This window comes from Oncorhynchus keta, chromosome 30 (assembly GCF_023373465.1).
Source record: "Oncorhynchus keta strain PuntledgeMale-10-30-2019 chromosome 30, Oket_V2, whole genome shotgun sequence".
Lineage (NCBI taxonomy): Eukaryota > Metazoa > Chordata > Actinopteri > Salmoniformes > Salmonidae > Oncorhynchus > Oncorhynchus keta.
The window spans coordinates 59,410,392-59,429,273 of record NC_068450.1 but is presented as its reverse complement, the minus strand read 5'-3'; the positions used below and the strand labels follow the sequence as shown (position 1 = coordinate 59,429,273).

General features: G+C 42.9%; 2 protein-coding genes across 3 annotated transcripts; both read left to right on the top strand.

Annotated features, from left to right (window-relative positions):
- The first annotated feature begins 4,197 nt into the window (after positions 1-4,197).
- On the top strand, positions 4,198-8,709 carry LOC118363191 (inner centromere protein A-like). The gene is made up of 3 exons (XM_035743867.2): positions 4,198-4,383; positions 6,490-7,644; positions 7,919-8,709. The coding sequence occupies exons 1-3, from the start codon at positions 4,198-4,200 to the stop codon at positions 8,597-8,599; spliced, it is 2,022 nt and encodes a 673-aa protein (XP_035599760.2). The 3' UTR covers positions 8,600-8,709.
- A 2,576-nt stretch (positions 8,710-11,285) lies between these two features.
- Positions 11,286-17,956, top strand: LOC118363855 (oocyte zinc finger protein XlCOF6-like). Of its 2 annotated transcripts, none has more exons than XM_035745126.2 (5): positions 11,286-11,737; positions 13,747-13,975; positions 14,143-14,249; positions 14,348-14,435; positions 15,682-17,956. In XM_035745126.2, the coding sequence occupies exons 1-5, from the start codon at positions 11,564-11,566 to the stop codon at positions 17,265-17,267; spliced, it is 2,184 nt and encodes a 727-aa protein (XP_035601019.1). In that variant the 5' UTR covers positions 11,286-11,563; the 3' UTR covers positions 17,268-17,956. The 2 variants fall into 2 exon arrangements, with proteins under 2 accessions (XP_035601019.1, XP_035601018.1); XM_035745125.2 differs by having other exon boundaries at positions 13,741-13,975.
- The last annotated feature ends 926 nt before the right edge of the window (positions 17,957-18,882 follow it).

The following is an 18,882-nucleotide window of genomic DNA, read 5'->3' as shown; positions in this document are numbered from 1 at the left end:
TACAGCGAGGAGGTGAGGGCCCTCGGAGTGCGGTGTCAGGAAAATAACCTCACACTCAACGTCAACAAAATAAAGGAGATGATCGTGGACTTCAGGAAACAGCAGAGGGAGCACCACCCTATCCACATCGACAGGACAGTAGTGGAGAGGGTAATACGTTTTAAGTTTCTCGGGGTACACATCACGGACAAACTGAATTGGTCCACCCACACAGACAGCGTGGTGAAGAAGGCGCAGAAGCGCCTCTTCAACCTCAGGAGGCTGAAGAAATTTGGCTTGTCACCAAAAGCACTCACAAACTTTTACAGATGCACAATTGAGAGCATCCTGTCGGGCTGTATCACCGCCTGGTACGGCAACTGCCCACAACTGTAAAGCTCTCCAGAGGGTAGTGAGGTCTCCACAACGCATCACCGGGGGCAAACTACCTGCCCTCCTACACCACCCGATGTCACAGGAAGACCATAAAGATCATCAAGGACAACAACCACCTGAGCCACTGCCTGTTCACCCCGCTATCATCCAGAAGGCGAGGTCAGTACAGGTGCATCAAAGCAGGGACCGAGAGACTGAAAAACAGCTTCTATCTCAAGTCCATCAGATTGTTAAACAACCACCACTAACGTTGTGTGGCTGCTGCCAACATACTGACTCAACTCCAGCCACTTTAATAATGGAAAAATTTATGTAAAAATGTATCACTATGTCACGTCCTGACCTTAGTTCCTTTTTTATGTCTCTGTTTTAGTTTGGTCAGGGTGTGAGTTGGGGTGGGCATTCTATGTTTTGGAGTCTAGGTTTTGTATTTCTATGTGTTTGGCCTGGTATGGTTCCCAATCAGAGGCAGCTGGCAATCGTTGTCTCTGATTGAGAACCATACTTAGGCAGCCTGTTTTCCCACTATGGACACCTGGACTTGGGAGGGGATTTTGGACGGTAAGGGACTCTGGGCACAGGCTGGGGAATATCGCCACCCCAGGGAAGAGCTGGAGGTAGCTAGAGCCGAGCGGCGGCGATATGAGGAGTTAGCACGGCAGCTCAACAGGGACGAGAGGCAACCCCCAAAAAATATTGGAGGGGGCACACAGGGTGGCTAAGTCAGGTAGGAGACCTCAGCCAACTACCCGTGCTTACCGTGGAGAGAGGTTGACCGGGCAGGCACCGTGTTATGCGGTGAGGTGCACAGTGTCCCTAGTGCGCACGCATAGCCCGGTGCTCTACATCGCAGCTCCTCGTATCGGCCAGGCTAGAGTGGGCATCGAGCCAGGAGGAATTGCTTAGTAGCTACTATCTTGTCTCATCGCTACAACTCCCGTACGGGCTCGGGAGAGACAAAGGTTGAAAGTCCGATACACAACCCAACCAAGACTGCTTCTTAACACAGCGCCATCCAACCCGGAAGCCAGCCGCACCAATGTGTCGGAGGAAACACCGTGCAACTGGCAACCTTGGTTAGCGCACACTGCTCCCGGCCCGCCACAGGAGTCGCTGGTGCGCGATGAGACAAGGATTTCCCTACCGGCCAAACCCTCCCTAAACCGGACGACGCTAGGCCAATTGTGTGTCGCCCCACGGACCTCCCGGTCGCGGCCGGTTATGACAGAGCCTGGGCGCGAACCCAGAGTCTCTGGTGGCACAGCTGGCGCTGCAGTACAGTGCCCTTAACCACTGCGCCTACCCTGCCTTTCTAAGGTCTTCGAACGCCAAGTTAACAGATCACCGACCATTTCGAATCCCACCGTACCTTCTCCGTTATGCAATCTGGTTTCCGAGCTGGCCATAGGTGCACCTCAGCCACGCTCAAGGTCCTAAATGATATCATAACCACCATCAATAAGAGACAATACTGTGCAGCTGTATTCATTGACCTGGCTAAGGCTTTCGACTCCGTTAATCACAACATTCTTACTGGCAGACTCAACGGCCTTGGTTTCTCAAACGATTTCCTCGCCTGGATCACCAACTAGTTATTTTATGGAGTTCAGTGTGTCAAATTGGAGGGCCTGTTGTCCGGACCTCTGGCAGTCTCTATGGGGGTGCCACAGGTTAAATTCTCGGGCAGAGTCCCTCCTCTGTATACATCAATGATGTCTTGCTGCTGGTGATTCTTTGATCCACCTCTACGCAGACGACACCATTCTGTATACCTCTGACCCTTCTTCGGACACTGTGTTAACTAACCTCCAGACAAGTTTCAATGCCATACAACTCTCCTTCCGTGGCCCCCAACTGCTCATAAATGCAAGTAAATCTTAATGCATGCTCTTCAACCGATTTGCTGCCCGCACCTGCCCACCCATCCAGCGTCACTTCTCTGAACGGTTCTGACTTAGAATAGGTGTACAACTACAAATACCTAGGTGTCTTGTTATACTGTAAACTCTCCTTCCAGACTCATATTAAGCATCTCCAATCCAAATGTAAATCTAGAATTGGCTTCCTATTTCGCATCAAAGCATCCTTCACTCATGCTGCCAAACATACCCTCGTAAAACTGATTATCCTACCGATCCTCAACTTCGGTGGTGTCATTTACAAAATAGCCTCCAACACTCTACTCAACAAAATGGATGCAGTCTGTCACAGTGTCATCCATTTTGTCACCAATTCCTTATACACTACCCACCACTGTGACCCGTGTGCTCTCGTTGGCTGGCCCTCGCTTCATACTCGTCACCAAACCCACTGGCTCCAGGTCATCTACAAGTCTCTGCTAGGTAAAGCCCAGCCTAAACTCAGCTCACTGGTCACCATAGCAGTACCCACCCGTAGCACTCACTGCAGCAGGTATATCTCACTGGTCACCCCCAAAGCCAATCATTCATTTGGCCGCCATTTGGCCGACAAGACAGTCCGGGGTTGGTGGTAATGAATCCAATTCAGTGACATCTAGAAGGTGACGTAGACCTCCGGAGCTGGTGAACGGAATGAGCAGCAGTACTGGAGGATCCGTGACAGATATGAGGTAGAGCATTTTATTTTAATTAAAAATGTGGTTACATGGATTCAATATAAATATTAGGTATGACTGTGCTCAATAGGTAAAAAAAATAAAATTAAATGAATGTTTCCAGCATTTGATTACACATGAGAGCTTCTGTGGGTAGTCATGGCAATGGGGCCTTCATTGTGACATCACAAGATTCTGATTCTGGGAGGTTAGCTGTTGCACAGACAAACAGAACAGTGCTAAGAGACTGATTCAATTAACCACTGACAGATTATTAATGTCCTATTTCATTAGCAAGAGAACACACTGCTAACTTGAGAGGTAGGTTGTAATATAACTTACTGTATAACTGTTTCTGTAGAATAACTACTTTTCAAATGACTTGTGTACTAACATGACCCTTTAAGTAGGCCTGACATGCAAACATGGTGACAAGTGAAACTATTGATGAGAGACAGTTTGCTTGAATCCATTTTTTTGTGAGAAAAATGTTCACCCTGACAACTGAGATGGCATGTTACAGTTGTTGTAGTCAGCCAGCCTAATGGCAAATACATTCTATTGATGAAAGAAAACCCCATCTCTGTGTTAATCCCCAACATATATTGCAATCAATATTATCTCAATAAATATGTATCAAATATGTACCTCTTTTAAATGGAGTTGCACTCAGAGGCACTCAAAGAGAAGACTTGAGTGATTCAAATAGATGAACCTGTACAACAAGTTAGGTCCATGATGGAAATAGAGTTACTTTCTTCCCCAAAAACCTTTTTGAATGATATTATATTATTACCTTATTATAAGTGATTAGTGTGGTTTGTGAGAACCAGGACCAATATGGAGTGGCGTTACATGAGGGGGTTGAATAAGGCTCAATAGTAAGGTACAGAGAGAGCCTGAAGTTTGATTGTTAAAGTCTATGTTGTGCTTTGTCATCTCCAATGGCAACACCTTGCATCACAATGATGATGTCATAAAGGATATTGTGCACATAATGATAGGAACAGCCAAAATCGATTCATTTGAACTTGGTCGCTTTTCTAGTAGCCAACAATTTACTAGTAATTCAGATAGGCCAATTGCGTAATCATCTCTGGATTGGGATCGTCACTTGCTTAATTGTAAGTAAAGGGGAGGAAATGTGAGCACATCGTAAAGAGATGTATTATTCTTTGGTTAGCAACACACCACTTACTATACAACATTATGTATTTCACAGAGTTATTGTTAGCTAGGAGGAAGACATGGACGGTTCAACGCTGACACAGAGGAGGGCTGAGTGTCAGTTGAAGGAAAGGGAGATCCAGACAGACTACATGATGGAGCTGGGAGCCAGGTTGGCTCTGGGGGGACAGATCCAGAGGGAGCAGGAGAAGGAGATGAAGAGGATTTGGTTTGAGACGAGGAAAATGCCAAGCCTGATTGAGGAGGTAACAAGACCAACTTTGACAAAGTCGACTTGAGTTCTGTTGAACAATATTGATTAAAGCAAATATATGTCAATATACGGGCAAAATGTGCCAAATGCCATTGAATGTAAGCTAACAAACAGTATTTTGTCTGATAACTTTTCTTGTGTTGTATCGTGTATGTCTCTCTTTGAGTATTGTTATGTACAAAGTCCTCAGTTCTTATGGTTGCCTTGTTTTGATTTTTTTTTAAATAAGAAGACCAAGCGATCTCTCGTATACCTTCATATCAGGATTATGTAGTTGTCCGACCTAGCTACCTTAAGTTGAATGCATTAACTGTAAGTCGTTCTGGACAAAAGCGTCTGCTAAATGTCTAAAATGTCAAATGTTATGCTGGGTGTGGTGCATGTATTTTTACACTTAGTTAACCCGTTGGCTAGAAGACCCAGGGTTGGTACAGACTGGTGCAGAGCATCTGAGAGGACACTAGATATATACAGTGTCTTCGAAAAGTATTCAGACACCTTTACTTATTCCATCTGTTGTTACGTTACATCCTCATTCTAAAATGGATTAAATAAAATTTAAATTCTCAGCAATCTACACACAATAGCCCATAATGACAAAGCGAAAAAACTGTTGTACATTTTTGGGGGAAAATGTATTAAACTTAAAAACAGAAATACCTTATTTACAGAAGTATTCAGACCCTTTGCCATGAGTCTCAAATGAGATCAGGTGCATCCTGTTTCCATTGATCGTCCTTGAGATGTTTCTACAACTTGATTGGTGGTAAATGAAATTGATATGACATGATTTGGAAAGGCACACACCTGTCTATATAAGGTCCCACAGTTGACAGTGCATGTCAGAGCAAATACCAAACCATTAGTTAGAAGGAATTGTCCATAGAGTTCCGAGACAGGATTGTGTCGAGAAACAGATGTAGGGAAGGGAACCAAAACATCACTACAGCATTGAAGGTACCCGAGAACACAGTGGCCTCCATCAGTCTTAAATTGAAGAAGTTTGGAACCACCAAGACTCTTCCTAGAGCTGGCCACCCGGCCAAGCTGAGCATTCGGAGGAGAAGGGCCTTGGTCAGGGAGGTGACCAAGAACCCGATGGTGACTCTGACAGAGCTCAAGAGTTCCTATGTGGAGATAGGAGAACCTTCCAGAAGGACAACCATCTCTGCAGCACTTCACCAATCAGGCCTTTGTGGTAGAGTGGCCAGATGGAAGCCACTCCTCAGTAAAAGGCACATTTGGAGTTTGCCAAAAGGCACCTAAAGACTCTCAGACCATGAGCAACAAGATGCTCTGGTCTGATGAAATCAAGATTGGACTCTTTGGCCTGATTGCCAAGCATCACGTCTGGAAGAAATCTGGAAGCACGGTGGTGGCAGCATCATGCGGTGGGAATGTTTTTCAGTGGCATGGACTAGGAGACTTGTCAGGATCGAGGCAAAGATGAACGGAGCATAGAGAGATCCTTGATGGAAACCTGATCCAGAGCACTCAGGACCTCAGACTGGGGGCGATGGGTCACCTTACAACAGAACAACGACCCTAAGCACAAAGACAAGACACCGCAGGAGTGACTTTGGGACAAGTCTCTGAATGTCCTTGAGTGACCCAGCCAGAGCCCGGACTTGAACACGATCAAACATCTCTGGAGAGACCTGAAAATCGCAATTCTCCCCATCCAACCTAGCAGAGCTGGAGAGGATCTGTAGAAAAGAATAGGAGAATCTCCCCAAACACAAGCATGCCAAGCTTGTAGAATAATACCCAAGAATATTCTATGCTGTAATCACTGCCAAAGGTGCTTCAACAAAGTACTTATGTAAATTTCCATTAATTTTAGTTGAAATGAATTTGAAACGATTCTGTTTTTGCTTTGTCCATATGGGGTATTTTGTGTAGAATGATGAGCGAAAAAAACGATTGAATCAATTTTAGAATAAGGCTGTGAGGTAAGAAAATGTGGAAAAAGTGAAGGAGTCTGAATACTTTCCGAAGGCATTGTATATGTGATGTATAAGTACATAGTGTTCACTCATAAAGTATGTATGTACTGAATGTGATCACTTTCATCAGGTCTGTTTCTTTTCTCCCGCAGGATGTGAGAGATGTGACCAACCGTCCACTTACTGAGTTCATGGCTCCCTGTATTGACTCCCTCCCACCACTGGCTTTCACCAATCGGAGGCCTATACCAACCATGTTACATCCCCCCTCTCCATTGGCCATACGCACTCAGGATGCACAGTTCATTGTATTTTCCTACTTTGTCCCTGCTGAGTGCCCAGTTTCCACAGAGGCCACTGCAGATGTATCTACTGGTAAAAGAGAGGACTTGTCGACAGATACACATCTATCCTCAATGCTGCATCGATACCTGCCACACTTCTTTAACGATGACTCCATTCCACCACAGCAGACAGTAGAGGAAACCACTGAGGACTCAGTTGCTCCAGTGGCAATATCTAATATCAAGGAAGAGGACAGATTCTATCCGTTCTCCCTCCCACCACTGGCTCAGCGGCTCATTGGCAATTCATTCAATGTCCCGGAAACCTCCCAGCTTGCAGTTTCAGCCACTGAGTACCGAGTTGCCACAGTGGACACTGCAGGTACAGCAACTGTCAAGAGAGAGAACCGATGGGCAGCTAGAATTCTTCCTTCGGTGCTGCCTCCATGCCTGCCACCTGTCTTTGACAATGACTACAAACTGCCAGGGGCGGCAGTAGAGGGAACCAACAAGTGTCCAGTTGCCAGTGAAGCAGCCGCTTCCGTGTCTACTGTCCTCCAAGAGGAGTTTTTGACTGATAATAGTCCTCCTGCACCCACAGCACTGTCTCTAAGGCTGCCCTGCGCCCACAATATTGACCACAAACAGCCAGAGGAGATCGTTGAGAACACCACAGAGTGCTCAGTTGACATAGAGGCATGTGCAATTGCATCCACTGTCAAGAGAGAGGAACTGATGGGTGATAAAAGCCCTGTCCATGCACTTCCTCCAAGCCTGGCATGCATCCATGACAAGGACCACAAGCAGCCAGATCAGAAAGGGAGGGGCACTACTGTGGAGGTGAATATCTGCTCTCACACTCACCAGCTGGTCTCAGATGCTAACTTAACTCGGGCAACCCGCAATGATGAGCCGCCCACCCCTCTGATCTGCGTTGTCACTAAGACGCCTGTTAGAGTGGGAGCCTCCATATGCAGGACAGAGGATGAGGAACCCAGGCCCCGGACCCTGGAAGAGGCAAAGGTAGGTGTCATATTTCACCCTACTACTTTACAGGGATGGTGGTCAGTTCCATTTCAATTCAATGTGTTGAAGAGAATTGGAATTTTAGACTACTTCCTGAATTGACCAGAATTGAAATGGAATTGACCCCAACCCTGCTGCTCTTTGCTCATAGTATAAAACATCACCCCTCACTAGTGTTATTAGGCCATCATTGTATGTTGATCACTCAATTGTGTATTGAATTTGCCACATTGGAACAATTTTACATCTAGAGTCAATGTCTTCCTGTTAGGATTATTGGATAGGCATTGAAATTGAGAGTGAAGAGAGAAGTGTCACTGAGGAGGTGAGCCCGAGGGAGGGATTGAAGAGTGTGGCGGATTGTGCCCATTCCAAGTGCTCCAATGGTACGGTTTCATCAGAGAGAGCAGAGACCATCCTGGGAAGAGTGGGCTTTCTGCTCATGAACCACATGCAGAAAATCCCGTCTTTGAAGATGAAGGAAAAATACAAAAATAAGAAACTGAATAAGAAGTTGAAAGATAAAGAGAGAAAGGAGATGAAACACAAGGAGGAGGAACAAAAAAAGAGGGAGAAGAAAGAGACGAAAGAGCAGAAGAAAGTCATGAAGGCTGAGAAGAAGAGGGAGAAGTTAGAACAGAAAAAGAGAAAGAAGGAAAGAAAAGAGAAGGAAAAGGCTGAGAAAAAGAGGTTAGAGGGGCTGATGAAGATACATAATGACATGATGAAAGACAGGATTAAGAAAGAGAAGAAGTGTTCTGAGGAGCTGAAAAAGAGAGAGAAAGCTCAAGCTGAGTTCTTGGAAATGGAGAGAAAGATTCAAGAAAAGGAGGAGAAGAAGAGAGAAAAGATGAGGAGAGAGGAGAGGAAGAGACTGGAGAAGAAGAGGAAGAGGGAGCCAGCTGGGGGTGGAACTGAGATGGTGATAGAAGAGCAGGGAAGGAAGGGATGAAAGCTTGAAGATGGATGAGTAGACTGGGTAATAGAGAGTAGGGAGGGAGAGATGGTATTTTTGCATGCAATGAAAAAGAAAGCATTTAAAAATAAAAACAAGTATGTTTACTCTGTTTGATTTTTGTTAAGGCATACTGTACAACACTGTATAAACACAACATGTTGACTTTTCACACATCTGGGGAGTGTTCAAATGTTGAATTCCAAATCAACCCGATGTAGAGGGGCTGCGCTGAGATGAGATGAGGAGGATGAAGAGGGAGGGGAGTGGATGGAGGGTGGAGAGGAACATGATAGAGAGGAATATGATAGATGGGAATATAATACAGAGGAATATGATATTTGATTTTATTTAACTCGGCAAGTCAGTTCAGAACAAATTCTTATTTACAATGACGGCTTACCAAAAAGCAAAAGGCTTTCTGGGTGGGGGCTGGGATTAAAAATAAATAAATCAAATTGAAATATAGGACAAAACAGATATCAAGACAATAAAGACAACACAACACTTTAACCAGGTAGGCCAGTTGAGAACAAGATCTCACGACTGCGATCTGGCCAAGATAAAGCAAAGCAGTGCGACAAAACCAACAGCACAGAGTTACACATGGGATAAAGAAACGTACAGTCAATAACACAATAGAAAAATGTATGTACGGTGTGTGCAAATTTAGTAAGACTAGGGAGGTAAGGCAATTAATAGTCCATAGAGGCGAAATAACTACAATTTAGCATTAACACTGGAGTGATAGATGTGAAGAAGATGATGTGCAAGTAGAGATACTGGGGTGCAAAATAGCAAAAATAAATAAATAACAATATGGGGATGAGGTAGTTGGGAGTGCGATTTACAGATGGGCTGTATATAGGTACAGTGATAGGTAAGCTGCTCTGACAGATGATGCTTAAAGTTAGAGAGGGAGATATAAGTCTCCAGCTTCAATAATTTTTGCAATTCGTTTCAGTCATTGGCAGCAGAGAACTGGAAGGAAAGGCGGCCAAAGGAGGTGTTGGATTTGGGGATGACCAGTGAAATATACCTAGTTGGAGCGTGTCGTATGGGTGGGTGTTACTATGGTGACCAGTGAGCTGAAATAAGGCAGGGCTTTACCTAGCAAAGACTTATAGATGAACTGGAGCCAGTGGGTTTGGCAACAAATATGTAGGTTAGGGCCAGCCAACGAGAGCATACAGGTCGCAGTCGTGGGTAGTACATATATGGGGCATTGGTGACAAAACGGATGGCACTGTGATAGACTACATCCAATTTGCTGAGTAGAGTGTTGGAGGCTAATTTGTAAATGACATCGCCAAAGTCAAGGATCAGTAGGAGAGGGTTTTACAAGGGTATGTTTGGCAGCATGAGTGAAGGAGGCTTTGTTGCGAAATAGGAAACCAATTCTAGATTTTTGGGGGATTGGAGATGCTTAATGTGAGTCTGGAAGGAAAGTTTAGGTTTGTTAACACAGCGTCCAAAGAAGGGCCAGATGTATACAGAATGGTGCTGTCTGCGTAGAGGTGGATCTGAGGCGTAGAGGTGGATCTGAGAATCACCAGCAGCAAGAGCGACATCATTGATATATACAGAGAAAAGAGTCGGCCCGAGAATTGAACCCTGTGGCACCCCCATAGAGACTGCCAGAGGTCCGGACAACAGGCCCTCCGATTTGACACACTTAACTCTATCTGAGAAGTAGTTGGTAAACCAGGTTAGGCAGTCATTTGGGAAACCAAGGCTATTGAGTGTGCCGATAAGAATGTGGTGATTGACATAGTCGAAAGCCGGGGCCAGCTCGATTTTGCACCTCCACTTTTTTTTTTACCCAAAAAGTTTCATAATCCATTGGATAATTTTTTAAATGAACTTATTTTTGAGCTAGTCTGTATAAAAAATATATTATAAATAGTATAATTGCGTAATATGATAGCATTTTGCAAACCCGCTCCCCTGTCGAACCAAGATAAATGGTTTTGACCACAAAAGTTTTGCTTCACTACATGCTCCACTGCTTTGATTTGTGTAATATTAAGCTAGAAATCATAAGTGCCAATCCAGATAATGTGTAAACTCCACATAGTTGTGCTCTGTAGGTGTCATTGAGTAGGTTGATACCCCATGTCATGGGTACACAATCCATAGCTAGGCAGTACAATATGAATGTTCAAAACACACAATAGACCGACAGAATGGAAGGGGACAGTCAAAGTCCTGCAAAAAGAGCTACGACGCTAATATCTGTGTAAACTTCACATAGTTGTTTTCTCTAGGGGTCACTGGGAGTAGGCTAGTACCCCATTTCATAGGCAAGGCTATGCATATAATTATGCCCCCAATTTTTTTATTTAACTAGGCAAGTTAGTTAAGGACAAACTGTTATTTTCAACAACAGCCTAGGAACTTCCTTGTTCAGGGGCAGAACAACAGATTTGTCAGCTCGGGGATTCAATCTTGCAACCTTTCCGTTACTAGTCAAACACTCTAAACACTAGGTTACCTGCCACCCCAATGAAGTTCTGAATTATAATACACCCACAGTGCGATGTAAATGTATTAAAATGAATCTTTCGATGAATTTATATGACAACATTCCAACCTTATTAAGCATTATCTAGTCCAATTGTGGCATGTTTTCACAATTATCAGTTTCAATGGAGGGCTTTTATTTTGATGGCGAACCGCCGATTCCACTAGTGTTGCTCACGCAAATAACGTTGTTCACGACACACGCGTTGTTATCGTGGTCACGTCAGGTAGCATTATCTTACAAAACGCTAAAGCTTATTAAACAACTTTACACAGGACAAATGGTATCGTGTTTATCCGTTGAATCCACACAGAAGACGGTTATTTGTTAAGGCTTAACGAAGAAAAAAAAAAGGTCGCGCGACGATTGTGTACGATTATAGCTAGTAGCTAACGTTAGCTAGGTTACGAAGCCAAATATCTGCATAAAGTTACTGCATGAAGTTACTTAACAGGGACAACATGTCTAGCCTTAACAGTCGCAATATTTTCGAGGAAGAAACAACATCGATTATGACTTTTATCGTTGAGACGGCAGTAGCAGAAATTAGCCAACTGTTTTTGGACAACGAATCAATCGCGGCGCCAATACCAAGTAACCTGGGGAAAAAGGTGAGCAACGTTGTACAAAGATTGTCATTGTTTAATAAGCAAGCGTTAGTTTGGATCTTGTTGGTCATTAGACCAAGACCGTGGCAAAATATTGACTATCATCATACAATTACTCCAAACGGAAAACGTTTTGCGACTATTGGACAAATTCAGGTTAGTCCCGCCCAATAATATATTATAGTGGGTGCTGTTCTGAAGTCACCGTCCGCCATTATGATACAGTATTTCAATGTAATGTTTCAAGGACATATACATTCATTTAAATATTGATTTATTGGGGAGTGCAACATAAGACCTATACATATTTTTTTAAACAAAAAAAAAAAACCTCATGTTTTTATATTTTTATTGAGGAATTATTGGCTTCTCTTCAGTTCATACAATACTATGTATTGTTTTTTTTTTGAAGTATGTATTACAGTGTCTGTACGGGAGAGAAAAAATGCGTATTTATCTTCCAAAACATGTGGCTGTTGAAATGAAAACATGTACCTCGCCTCTCTACAGGACAAAGAAACAGCGTTGATGACTATAATGTAAAGCTGGAGTAGTTAATGCATGATCCCATAATGTTTTCAATATTGCTAACCAGTTTAAGTTAAATCTGATGTAAAGTTACTCCCCCATTAAGCCAGTACAAAGAAATTGCAATAGTCAAGATTAATAAATGTATCTTAGTACAATAAACCTAGGAGTGGGTTCACTCAGACTGTTAAAATCTATGGGTTCAGTGGTGGCCTTTTTGTATATGTCCTGTAGTACTAGGTGGCTGCTAATGTAAACTACATTCATTGTCAATGCACAATATTTGTTCAAAGTTGTGAAAGGACAATTAGAAAATCCATAAGAACAGCAGTTAAATTGGATACATGTATCACCACTTCATCCATGCTTAATAACATCAACAACAATGGGTTATCGTTTTGTAAACCAGCTAGTATAAGCAGACATTTGCGTACATGCGTTGCTGCGGTTGCACAGTACCACAAGCTGTCAAAATGAACCAAAAAGTACATTTTCTACACAAATCATTTAGATACTATGTATGAAATGTCTTCCCACATCCCTTGAATTGGTGCTGGCTGTATCCCTATCCACACATCGTGGCATTGTTGACAAATTTGAAATTTTAACGTAGGGTTATTGTTTTTCCCTGATTCACTTCAAATGCTCTTATTGGCCAAGACATAGCGGCAGCATGTCGGAAACCGTTTACTCTAGGAGCCAAACCGAAGCAAATATAACCAAACGGGGAGGGACCTACCCAAATTTGATCAATCGAAACGGTTGTTTTCGTTGCAAGACTGTTGGTGGTAAACCATTTCCATTACAAACCGTTTGTTTCTACGGTCTACGACTAATGAATACACCCCTTGGCATTACCTGGTCAGACCAATGGGTCAGCCACCAACCAAGCCATAACATTACGTTTAGAAGAAATTCTCCCCTAGTTGTAACGAACATACAGTACCAGTCAAAAGTTTGGACACGCCTACTCATTCCAGGGTTTTTCTTTATTTGTACTATTTTCTACATTTTAGGATAATAGTGAATAAATCAAAACTATGAAATAACACATTTTTTAATTAACCTTTATTTAACTAGGCCATTAAGTTAAGAACAAATTCTTATTTACAATGATGGCCTACCCCGGTCAAACCCTAACCTGGACGACGTTGGGCCAATTGTGCGGTACTCCCAATCATGGTCGGTTGTGATACACCCCAGGATCGAACCAGGGTTTGTAGTGACGAACAGTGCACAATAAAGTATTAAATCCAGTTGTTAGTTGCTAACCCCTCCCAAAATCAAAAATGTTTTACATGTTATGTTCTCGCTTTGCACGTGCACCTGTCTGTTTCACACATGTTTGTTGTATTTAAAGTCTAGTATATGGGCCAGTGAAGTATAACTAGCTAAGGAAAGTAGCAAAGTACAAAAAAAAATACAAATTGAGTGTAACTTTGTTGGCTTCGTTCTAATATACTTCAATCTCTCTCTAGAAACAGGTTGGCGCCATTATGCACCTTTTGACAAAGGAGGCTGTTCGTAAAATCTGTAGACTATTCCTAGAGGTCTCTGCGGCTTTACAAAATGAAAATGAGAAACTGAAGATCAAGGTGGAGCAGATGGATAAAGATCTGAAGGCGATGGTTGAGAAGGGTGAGGGGCGAGAAGAACTGAAAAGACCAACCCATATTCTGCACAATGGAACGATCTTTAAAATTAAGCCAGTTGGTGAGTGTGGGCCCAGTAACTCATCACTGTCTATTGAATATAGCAAAGGAAAGCTTGTTTGTATGGTTTGCTTGTACTGATAGTTTGTCTTCCACCAGTTTGTAAAGGGATGTGATGCACAATGTCGTTCAAAGGAAATGTAAAGTTTTATCTGCTTATTATTTAAGATCTCCCAATGATGCCTGTTAACAATGTGAAGACAAACACCGTGGTCTCAGCATTGCTCAGCATGGGAGATGTCAGTCAAGTAAAAACTGTCATCGTACGGGAAGAGGTATGTTCTTGTAACTTATGATCATCTTCTGTGTATGATTTTAGCAAATCTGACAAATGTCTGTTTTATATTAAAATAATGACTTTCCTCCATTCCAGACTACTGCGAGAAATACAGGCTCTAGCACCGACCCTGTGAAGGAGAGGAGTGAGGTGAAATCAGGAACTAAAACGTCAGTCATTGAAGGTAATATCCCAAAGAAACAAAACTGGATGTTCCAAGTACACAACTATGCTTAAACCACAACAATAGACCACTTTTGAGATCTGGGATTTATTTTTTATTTGATATTTTATAGTGGAAGGGTGTAGTTTCCCTTTAATTCAATTGTGCAACTTGGCAAGAGACCTTTGTGTTTGGCAAGCGGTGTTTCTGTAGCCTACTGTATCATGTATAGTGTGCATCACAGGAGGTTGGTGGCACCTTAATTGGGGAGGACGGGCTTGTGGTAATGGCTGGAGTGGAATGATCTCAAATTCATGTGTTTGATGCCATTTCATTCACTCCGTTCTGCTCACCAGCCTCCTGTGGTGTGCATGTGATTGCAAAGTTTGCTAAACAAATGCCCACGTGACTGATACAAATCGTCATGATATCATTCTGTCAGGTAGGCCTACTTTGTAGTCCACATTTAATTGGGAAGGTTTTTTGGGAAAGCCTTTAAAGGACAGTTTCGGCATGCTAACTGGCAAAAGAACATACAGGCATTACTTCTTCAGAAAGTTCCAGGAAATACAAATCACTGATGCAATCTTTTCTATTCATGAATTATGAGAAACTAGAGCAATTAAACACATGTTTTTTTAAATTAAATTCAATACATTTTTATTTATCTGTCCACTTCGGACCATTCAATCAAGACTTCAGACCAAACATTTTAAATACCAGGTATGCATATCCACCGATTCCTGCCTTCACATTCACTGGTAGGCTAGATATCATAACTTGAAATGTATTTTTTACTTCTTTCCTGTGAGCTGCTCCACAACCAGTTTTTTGAAAGCTGCACGCTCTCGCTGCCCGGTGATATTCCGCTCAAAGTAGGCAGTGTGTGGCACAGTGTGCTAAATAATCTACATGATGAACTTAGAGCTTCAGGAATTTGACTCTTTTTCATATATATATATATAGAACGACAGATTTGTACCTTGTCAGCTCGGGGATTTGAACTTGCAACCTTTCGGTTACTAGTCCAACGCTCTAACCACTAGGCTAATCTGCCGCCCATTGGATGATTGACTGGCCCGGAGGGTTTCCAAAACCTCCCGGAACCAGTGGGCAGCCCTGTAAGTCGACCCCTTCACCCTATTCACTATATAGGGGTGCCATTTGGGACACAGCCGTATAGTTGTTGCTGGTACAATTTTGTGTTGTATTGAAAGATGGCTGTCAAACCAGTAGCATAATGCCTGTATATTCCTCTCATCTGTAGGTGCTGCAGAGGCTTACAGTAAACCGACAGAGACTTCTTCTCTTCTTCTCTCTGTGGGAGACTCACATGGACTGAATACAAAGCCCTCATTTAGAGACACTGAATCCAAGGGTGAACCTATGAGAGCTGTTGTTCCAGAGGAAACAGGCAGCGGGAGAGGCAGTCATGCAAGAGAAACAAGCAGCCGTACTGCTAATGGCACAGAATCCACAGAAAACAGCCACGGAATACAGCAGAGCATTTCCAAGCCGAGGAAACCCTTCAAGTGTGACATATGTGAGAAGACCTTCCACGCAAACTGTCTGTTGAAACGCCATATAGCAGTTCACAATAAACCGAAAGGGCCCTTTCAGTGTGACATGTGTGCGAAAACCTTCCGCCTGAACTGTATGCTGACTCAACACATGCAAACTCACTCAAAAGAGAAACCTTTCAGTTGCAAAGTTTGCGGAAAGAAGTTCCGTAGTAAGACAAATCTGAAATCGCATGAGTTTGTTCATGCAGAGGTGAAACCGTTCACCTGCCTCACTTGTGGACGAGGTTTCGCATCAAAGTACATGCTTGAAGTACACCAGCGAGTTCACACAGGTGAGAAACCATACAGCTGTACTACGTGTGGAAAGAATTTCAGTATATCTCAAAACCTGAAAACGCATATTAGATCTGTACATACAGAACGTACAGAACGCCCACACCCATGCTCCCAGTGTGACAAGACCTTCTGGCGTCCCGTCGAATTGCAGGAGCACCAGGTAGTTCATACAGGGGAGAAGCCATTTAGATGTGAAATATGTCAAGCTACTTTCAGCTTTAAGGAGAACCTTACGAGACACCATCGAATTCACACAAAGAAGAGGCCGCACACATGTGAGGCGTGTGGAAAGACATTCATTCAGTCCACCAACTTAAAAGCTCACATGCTAGTTCATGGGGCATTAAAACCATTTATGTGTGACGTTTGTGGAAAGACTTACCTTTACAATTATCAACTGAGAATTCACAAGCTATCACATGTGGCTGATGGAGAGGGGCACTCAAGAACCAGAAAGAACAAGGCCAACCAACAAAAACAAACCGATCAACCAAAACCCTTCAGCTGTGAGATATGTTTGAAGGGCTTCAGCTCCATCGGTTCTCTGAAAACACATGGAAGAATTCACACAGGAGAAAACATATACACTTGTTCCACATGCGGAAAGACTTTTCTCCATAAAGTTACTTTTGACTATCACCAGAAATTACACACTGGAGAGAAGCCCAATGCTTGTGGTTGTTGTGGAAAGAGATTTATTACAAAACAATCTCTTAAGATACATGAGCTGATCCATACAGGTGAGAAACCACACAAGTGCAGTGATTGTGGGAAGACTTTTGGATTTATCGGTAATCTCAAAAGACATGAGCGAGTCCACACGGGAGAGAAGCCTTTTAGCTGTGATGTCTGTGGGACACGATTCAGACAAGCCAATCATGTCAAAACCCACATGCAAGTGCACACAGGAGTCAGGCCATACTCCTGCAAGAGATGTGGAAAAGGCTTTTCTGATTCAAGACACTTCAAAAAGCACAACTGTGTCAGTAGCTAATGCAAATCTTCTGATCGCACTTTCAGAAGTAAGAAATGAGGATTACATGCTATGATGCTACAATCTCAATAACTTGGTTATCAAATAACTTGAGTCAAATGTGTATGAGTCTGAATACTGCAAGACATTGGGTTTTGTTGTGTGGATTTCCCAAAAGATTCCATAATCTTGGCATGTAAATGATTTCTTCACTGTGATGATCACATCCCTAATATTAATTGTCCAGTGAGAGTTTTATTCTAATAGACATGTCCATATATTAACTACACTTTTTGGTCTTTGAAATAGCCTTAACTATTAGGTTGGATGGCCTTATGGGATTCTTTCGGTGCAGGGAAGGATTAACAAATACCATTTATGCAGGGTAGAAACTAGGAGGGTGATGATGATAATAATAATAATAATAATAATATGCCATTTAGCAGACGCTTTTATCCAAAGCGACTTACAGTCATGTGTGCATACATTCTACGTATGGGTGGTCCCGGGAATCAAACCCACTACCCTGGCGTTACAAGCGCCATGCTCTACCAACTGAGCTACAGAAACTAGGAGGGTGATGATGACAACAACAAAAAACTGCAGTCATTTGTGAAATAAACTTTACTGTTGAAACAAGATATTTCAAGGATTTTACCAAAATAAACCTGGAATAAAGACAATATTACAATATTGTATTTTGTTGTAGTCATTTCTTATTGAGTGTCTCTGACTGCCTTCCATACTGTAGTACAGAGATCAAGTCTCTTCTCCAGAGTGTTGCCTCTTCTGGTGGTGTTTTCTGTCGTTCATTTGGGAGAAGCATTGTCCACATTCTGATCAGTGGTACGGTTTCTCTCCAGTTGCATTCTCATATGTATTGTGAGAGTTCTTCTGGAAAAATCTTTTTCCACAGCAGGAGCACTGGAAAGGTCTCTTTATTATGCACCCTTCTCACATGAGTCACCACATGAACGAGAAAAAGTATCTCCACATTCCGAGCAGGGAGAGGCTGCTCTTTCTGCAGAGAGTTTGAACTTGTGTGCTTGCTTGTGACACTTAAATGTTTTTTCAAGAGCAAAACTTCCCGCAATCAATGCAGTAGTACGGTTTCTCTACAGTGTGTATTCACTGGTGCTCTCCCAACTGTCGCAAATTTGTAAAACCCTCCACGCAGTCAGTGCAGAGGAATGGTATTTTTCCACTTCCAGTGTGTATTTTTTTATGTCTTTCAAACGTTGCCTGTTTTAAGAAACACTTTCCACAGTCAGAACAGTGGAGGGCCAGTTCTACAGAATGTACTGGAAGGTGTGATCTTAGTTTGGCCATGTCAGGAAATCTTATCACACCTTGCACAGCTGTAACGTTTATTTTCCTTGTGTGTTAGTTTATGTTGTTTAAGCCTCTCCTGCAAAGCTTTTGTGACAATTAGAGCAGTGGTAAGGCTTTTATCCTGTGTGTTTCCTGGTGTCTTTTAAGATGATATCCGTGAGTAAAACTCTTATTGCAGTCGGAACAGTGGTGACGCTTTTCCCTTGGTGAGATCTTGTCTGTGTGTTTTCGCTGGTGCTTTTTCAACGACCATAACAGTTTGAATATCTTCCCACAGTTGGGGCAAAGGTGAGGCCTTTCTTGA

Bases quoted from the DNA above. Each gene is read 5' to 3' on its own strand.
- LOC118363191 (XM_035743867.2), top strand. From the start codon at position 4,198: ATGGACGGTTCAACGCTGACACAGAGGAGGGCTGAGTGTCAGTTGAAG. The intron at 4,384-6,489 runs GTAACAAGACCA...TTTCTCCCGCAG, and splicing joins TGCCAAGCCTGATTGAGGAG to GATGTGAGAGATGTGACCAA. The intron at 7,645-7,918 runs GTAGGTGTCATA...TCTTCCTGTTAG, and splicing joins GGACCCTGGAAGAGGCAAAG to GATTATTGGATAGGCATTGA.
- LOC118363855 (XM_035745125.2), top strand. From the start codon at position 11,564: ATGAAGTTACTTAACAGGGACAACATGTCTAGCCTTAACAGTCGCAAT. The intron at 11,738-13,740 runs GTGAGCAACGTT...ATCTCTCTCTAG, and splicing joins CAAGTAACCTGGGGAAAAAG to AAACAGGTTGGCGCCATTAT. The intron at 13,976-14,142 runs GTGAGTGTGGGC...TTATTATTTAAG, and splicing joins CTTTAAAATTAAGCCAGTTG to ATCTCCCAATGATGCCTGTT.